General features: G+C 34.1%; 1 protein-coding gene across 4 annotated transcripts; it reads left to right on the plus strand.

Annotated features, from left to right (window-relative positions):
• The first annotated feature begins 347 nt into the window (after positions 1-347).
• On the plus strand, positions 348-6,625 carry LOC117117777 (transcription initiation factor IIB-like). 4 transcript variants are annotated; one of them, XM_033262209.1, is made up of 11 exons: positions 381-430; positions 583-585; positions 1,382-1,461; positions 1,625-1,732; positions 2,142-2,328; positions 2,472-2,558; positions 3,191-3,320; positions 4,002-4,111; positions 4,330-4,424; positions 4,969-5,045; positions 5,828-6,625. In XM_033262209.1, the coding sequence occupies exons 3-11, from the start codon at positions 1,439-1,441 to the stop codon at positions 5,959-5,961; spliced, it is 951 nt and encodes a 316-aa protein (XP_033118100.1). In that variant the 5' UTR covers positions 381-430; positions 583-585; positions 1,382-1,438; the 3' UTR covers positions 5,962-6,625. The 4 variants fall into 4 exon arrangements, with proteins under 4 accessions (XP_033118098.1, XP_033118100.1, XP_033118102.1 ...); XM_033262208.1 differs by having other exon boundaries at positions 395-448; XM_033262207.1 differs by lacking the exon at positions 583-585 and having other exon boundaries at positions 348-448; positions 1,383-1,461.
• The last annotated feature ends 263 nt before the right edge of the window (positions 6,626-6,888 follow it).

Here is a 6,888-nt window from a genome sequence, read left to right on the forward strand (position 1 = left end):
CTTTTGCATGTTCGGCGTTCCATACATGTACGCATGCGTACTAGGTACCATTACCGAGTCAAATTCTAAAATCACTATTTTTGCGTGATCGGCGTTCCATACATTTGCGCATGCGTACTAGGTGATTCGCCAGCAGCGAGTCGGCTCCAGCACCGAGTCGCCAGCAGCGAGATGTCACTGCAGCAAAACCTCTATCAACTCGTGTGTGTTTGTGTGGAAAACGTGTTTGTAAACAGCGCGTATATGCCTTGTTCTAATTGGTTACTTGGAAGTTTGATTGACAGCCCGGAAAGGTCTATTGACCTGCTTCCCCTCAGAATATTAAAAGTATGTAGAGGGCGACATTCATTATAAAGGGAAAATACCATGAGGGGAGGAAAAAACAAAGCACTGAACTTGTTACGTGAGGAAGACTGTTTTTCTTGCTGAAGTAATCAATTTTAGGCTGGTAGTTTTTTGTTGGTTTTTGTGTTCGCGATTTACACTGCAACAATAGCATCCATCTGTAGCCTAACTATTAGTAGGCCTAACTGAACTAGGCCTACTACTTACTAACTGTGCCTACCTAGACTCTAGATAGAGAACAACTCACTGCTACATATCTAACTAGGTCTAGGCAGCCTAGGCCCTAAGTCTTGTTATGTGTACTACCTTACCTAGGCCTATCTTCCTAGCGAGGAGCCTAGGACAGGTGTAGGTAGGCCTAGGTAGTACAAGCTAGAGAGTACAGTGTAGCACCTCTAGGAAAATACAATCAGAAAGTATAATACATATTGCATGCAATTATTGAAATGCATGCTGTTTATCGTGTTTGGATTCAATATTTCAACATTTAATATGTCGAAATATTTAAATCCCAACACGATGGCGTACATTTCATTTCTTGGATGGAGTAGGCCTACGTATATTAATTATTATACTTTCTTACCTAAAGTAAGATTAATCAGTGAACCTTTCGAAAACACAATATGTACAAAGACTAAAAACAAGCATTCTCATCGGACTGTGAAAATGCTTTTTCATTCAAAGCAATGTTGTGTAACGAAAGGTTATTATGGTTCTTCTCTGAAAGGGTCCATGGTTCCCCCACACCTCTCTGACCCTGATCTAGAGAGAATTATTTCTATAAAATGTAGCATGCATCAAGCCTCCTAATGATTTATTTTTATTGTGCCTTGTATGGTAAAAGCAAGGTGCAATTTCTATATTATGATTATATGATACTTAATGATAAACAAAATTGATATTTGGCAGTTGTGTTCTCTTGGGTTCCATCAGACTTGGTATTGGAATGTGTGTAGGAATAAGTAGCCTACAGTATTCACTTCTTTTTTTGTAACCTGAAACAAAGTTAATATTTAGTATTTATGTGTTTATTCCAGTTAGCCTACGCTCAAGTCAAATTCATTTGTTCATTGCTGATACCAGTATTCAAATAATGCAAGCATCAGCCTCAAGTCGGTAAGCAATGCCTGCCTTTTAAAAGAAACATTTCTATTTTTGTGAAATATATATATTTACCTTTTATGATATTTGGCAAATATTAAAATTATTAATTATATTAAAATGATTCCAATTCTTCAGCTAAAAATATTGGTTTTTTAAAAATTTTCTTCACAATCAGGGCCAAGCCGATGGTGATATGTCCTCATCATCCGGATGCAAATCTGATAGAAGACTACCATGCAGGTGACTTGATATGCCCAGACTGTGGTCTTGTTGTAGCAGACAGGTAGGCATTTTTGTAACACCCAGTGGTGTTACTGAGGGATCTTTGCTTATCCTGTTTTTGCAGATTTATTATCAATGCTTACACTTTACAGTATAATACAGATTGAATTGTGGTGTAAGGCTTAAAAAGACTCAAAACCTAAAAAATCCATGGACGGAGTCCTAGCATAAGAGTTAGTAATAATATTCCTGACCGACTGATTCTGATCTATGAATGTTTCTCTGGGCAATACAACAATTGCTTTGATATTAAATTATTAAATCGTATCCATTTGTGCTTGTATAATTCCATACAATCCAACCCATCACATTTAAATAGCGTTACTATCACCATTGTAATGGCATTTATGATAAGACATTTATTAGTCAATTAAACGAGCAGTGGAAACATATAAATTATATCCGTTTAGGGTTATAGACGTTGGATCCGAGTGGCGGACCTTCAACAATGAGAAATCTGTCAGTGATCCCTCACGTGTTGGTGCTGCGGAGAACCCCTTGTTGAGTGGCAGTGATCTGTCTACAGTAATCGGCGCCCCAACAGGATCTGCAGGCTTCGATGATTCCGGGGGGGTTAAATATTCACAAAAACGAAATGTAAGTGTTTTTTTTTATGGTAATATCAGTATCAGCCATATAAGTTCATTAATGAATACCATATTTACAAACTAAACAAACAGTTAGCACTGGCATTATTTAACATCTGTTTAAATCAATTCTATTTATTTTCTGCTTTACAGATGAACAGTTCAGATCGAGCGCTTTTGACTGCATTCAGAGAAATAACTAACATGGCTGATCGAATTAACTTACCAAAGAATATTGTAGTAAGTCGTACTTAATTTCTTAAACAGTTCTAAATTTTCCAAGATTGGTGTGTAAGTCTCTACCGCCGCTATACATATATATACATATACATACATATACATATACATATACATATACATATATATATATATATATAAAATAACATAAATGAGGTATGTCGTGGCGAAATGGTTAAGTTGTCACACAGGCCAGTATTGAGTAAATGAGCTATAAAATATGGGAGCTCAAAAAATTGCCTAAAAATCCAAATTTGTTTTTCACTATAGATCAACAGTTTAATGTCTTATTAATCGTGTACCAAAGTATTAGTTCTGGAAGTGGTCAACAAATTATTTATTTAATGTTATTTTGATAGTTCATTCTATTAAACAATGTATGCACAAATAACTTCGAAAGGCAATTACTCAAAATCGTGTTTATCTTGATTCTAAAGTGTACTGTACTTTCACTTTCCAATAACTTATGTTTGAAATGTGCAATTTCAATGAATGACCCCTCATTTTAAAGATCACATACTCATGTATCTGAAAATACCAATAACTTGAATTTCAATTGTCGCTACAACTTAGCCATTTTGCCACAACATGCCTCAAATGTTCTGTAATCATTAGCAAATTACTTTTTGTTTCAGGATCGTACACATACATTATTTAAACAAGTTCATGATCAAGGAACTTTAAAAGGTCGAAGTAATGATGCGATTGGAGCAGCTTGTTTGTATATTGCTTGTAGACAAGAGTCGGTGCCGAGAACTTTTAAAGGTAGGATATAATTGGATTTTTTCGGTGGGAGGTGCACCAAGGATAACCCACAAAAGTCACAACTTATTTCTAGTGGGGTCCTTCTGGTGGTGAATTTGGAAGTACATCGGTACTCTTTTCTGAAGAGTATACTACATCCTTCGACTCTGCACATGGCCCATATTGCACAGGGGTACCAACAGCTTAAAAACCTTATCCAAAAAACAGGGCACTATTGCAACTTTGCATATCAAAAGGTGTGCTGTTAATGTTTCTGAGGGTATAAATCAGTGGCAGATTCAATGGGGGCCCCTGTCCCCTCCCCTAAATATTTCAAAAATAATTTTTAAAAATAGAGAAAAAGAAAAATTGGGATGCCATTTCAGGTCATCTGGAGGTACTAAAATCATAAATGTTCTTGCATCGCCCCCAACCATGGTGGGGCCGAGGCGGTGTAGACTCGTCGTCTCTGAACGTCCCACACTGGGCCCTCCCTATTTTGAATTCCTGGATCCGACACTGTATATATTGTTTTTTTTTTTTGGTTTTTTTTTATATTAAATTTGTTATAAATTTGTTTGTTTTTTTAAAAATCAGATCTTACCAATATAAAATGTATGTTGCTTTAGTGTAATGGCAAACTTGATTGTCCTTTTGTGTAATGACACACACATCATGTGAAATCATTCATAAATCTTGTAGAAATCTGTGCAATATCCAAGGTAAGCAAGAAGGAAATTGGAAGGTGCTTCAAGTTGATATTGCGGGCTTTAGAGACCAACGTTGATATCATAACTACTGGAGATTTTATGGTAAGAAATTGTGTTCAGTCAGACCTAAAATCAGGATTCCTTAAAGGAGTTTCCTATGTGAGCCATAGGTCCAGGACATATTGGGGGGTGGGCAGGGAGGGGGTCTTTTGGGGGTCAGCAGGGGCTTGTCGCAGAGATGGAGAAACAGCCTTAGAAAGGCCACTAGAGTGAAAAACAGATAAAAAGAACAATTTTTGTATAATATTTTTTTTTTCCAGTCTCGGTTCTGTTCAAATTTGTCTTTGCCGTCATCAGTGCAGAAAGCAGCGACACAGATTGCAAAGAAAGCCATGGATCTTGACCTCGTAGCTGGGTACGTAGTGACCGATGTGACTTATAACAAAATAATAATATTACTAAATATTTTGATGTTTTAACATGTGCAATACCGTATATACTTGTGTCTAAGACAAGGCTTAGATTAGCAAATTACGATTGAAAAAGAGGGGGTCATCTTTTACGCGCAACATGCAAATACTAGATTTTCTCCAATCATGTTCCTCTTATGTGTGGATTGTCGGTAACATCCAAATTTACTACTGCAATAAACCTAATGAATTATATAAAACATTTCACTAAAAACACAATTTACAACAAGAAAAAATAAGCAAGGAAATAAAAATGTTAATTAATATGAAACATAATTTTTTATTAGTTTCCTTTTTTCCAGTGTAACCGGGGAAAGATGTGTTAAAATCGAAAATAATAAAAACTATTATTTTTAATGAAATGAATTACCCATAAATATTCATGGTGTTTTGTCACAAGTTAGTTTTAGTGATCACAAGCTGTTTATTTGTACTTACTAAATTGTAGTCCATTTGTTAATCATTATAATTGTTTAAAAAAATATATAGACGCAGTCCTATATCTGTGGCAGCCGCAGCAATTTACATGGCATCACAATGCTCAGAAGAAAAGAAATCACAAAAAGGTAAAGAATTATTATGGCTTTTCATGAATGTATGATTGCTGCAATTGGGTATTTACGTTAGTAAGACAAGCAAAATTGTAAATTTAGGAGTTAAATTAAGATATGTTCTATAAATATGCATTTTTATTTAAGAAATCCGAATTCTAAAGCCCTATTTAGACTACCAAATTTTATTTGACAAATGTATGTGAAATGCTTAAATATGGCCATAATGACATCACATCATGACCATATATAGGCATATCATGACTATATATGGGCATTTTTTTGTCACATTAATCATCATTAAACTTTATTAAATCTTTTCTACTGAATTGTGGCAATATTTAATGTCTGTCCTATAGAAAAGATTGTTAATTTATTAATATAATAACCAACCTACCTGAGTGTGTGACAACATTCACAGATATCGTTAAATTCACAAATATTTTTCCGGATGCATTTCAGATCAACCACATAAACATTGTTGTTTCTGACCTCATTCTTCCTAGATTAAGTTCTTGATACATGGTGGCTTGTACATATATTTTTTACTAAATTTTGGAGCAAGCTGATGATAGTAATGATGATAAGCAATAGCAGCATACATTGATTATACTGTATATTGGCCTACTTGAAAAAAATGAAACAGTCTTTATCAAAAGCTTGTGTATAATATAATAACTTTTTGTTATAGTTCCAATGGTAATACTTAGTCAATTAACTGCTCCCTATATTTTATTCAAAACTTAAATTTTATATATATTTTTGTAACAAGTTGCTGTCTTAATATTTATTTCCAGAAATTGGTGAGATAGCCGGAGTAGCGGACGTGACTATACGACAATCATATCGCCTCATGTACCCCCGAGCCAAAGATCTATTTCCAACCGACTTTAAATTCCATTCACCAATTACTATGCTACCACAGTTTTAAGGATGCATATTATGGAGTAGAACAACTTTGTGTTTCAGATGCTTACCTACTAATTCCAGGGTCCTGGGTTAAATTCCAGTGACAGTGCTTAAAGATAGCACTGTCTTTTATAAAACCTCAGAAGTTCAATTATAAAAAATTGAATATCAATTAAAAATATCAAATGAGTTAGGGCAAATAAAATTAAGGTTTCACATCCCCACCCTCATGAAAAAAATCACTATTTGCTATTAAAAAAAAATAAACAATCATTTTCCATGGAAAATAAAAATAATCAGAAAGATTGAATTGTTATTATTTACCAATCTGTTTACCACTAGTAATAACCAAAAAATAATATTCAAATTCTGGACGTGAAACTAATAATTAATTTTCTGGGAATATTTGGCCTCATTTTCTAATGAAACAGATCAATTTACACCGAATACCAAAAAAGGTTGCTGTGAATATAAAAACTTTTTGCTACAAAAATCATTCAGTTTATTACCAGCCAATTTAAGTGACTATGAAAGGAATTCAATATTTATGAATTTGTACATCTTTTAATTGGCTAGAAATACAATTGAAAGCTACTAGTTTAACTTAGTTTTTAGCATATTATTACAAACGTCTTTTTTTTTATATGAGGTATTTGTTGTTTTTTTAACCTTTTTTGGCATTATGTGATTTCATAAGTTGATTGATAGATTGACTAATTGATTGGTTGTTAAGAGAACCTCTGGGATAGACTCAAGCATTGATTGTATCTGTTGATACCAGTGGAAGAAATAAAATAAATAAAACACAATTTCTTGCCTGTATTCCTGGCCCTCTTCTGATTGCTCGGTGAGGTTGGAGCTGACACGGATTTGATTAATTGAAATTGCAGCAAATGCTAAACAGGAAACATTGTAACATTCATTGCTTTATATATGTCATTGTATTTTT

Source organism: Anneissia japonica, unplaced genomic scaffold, assembly GCF_011630105.1.
Source record: "Anneissia japonica isolate Jap-2015-1 unplaced genomic scaffold, ASM1163010v1 scaffold234_len1672027_cov178, whole genome shotgun sequence".
In the NCBI taxonomy this organism is placed as follows: domain Eukaryota; kingdom Metazoa; phylum Echinodermata; class Crinoidea; order Comatulida; family Comatulidae; genus Anneissia; species Anneissia japonica.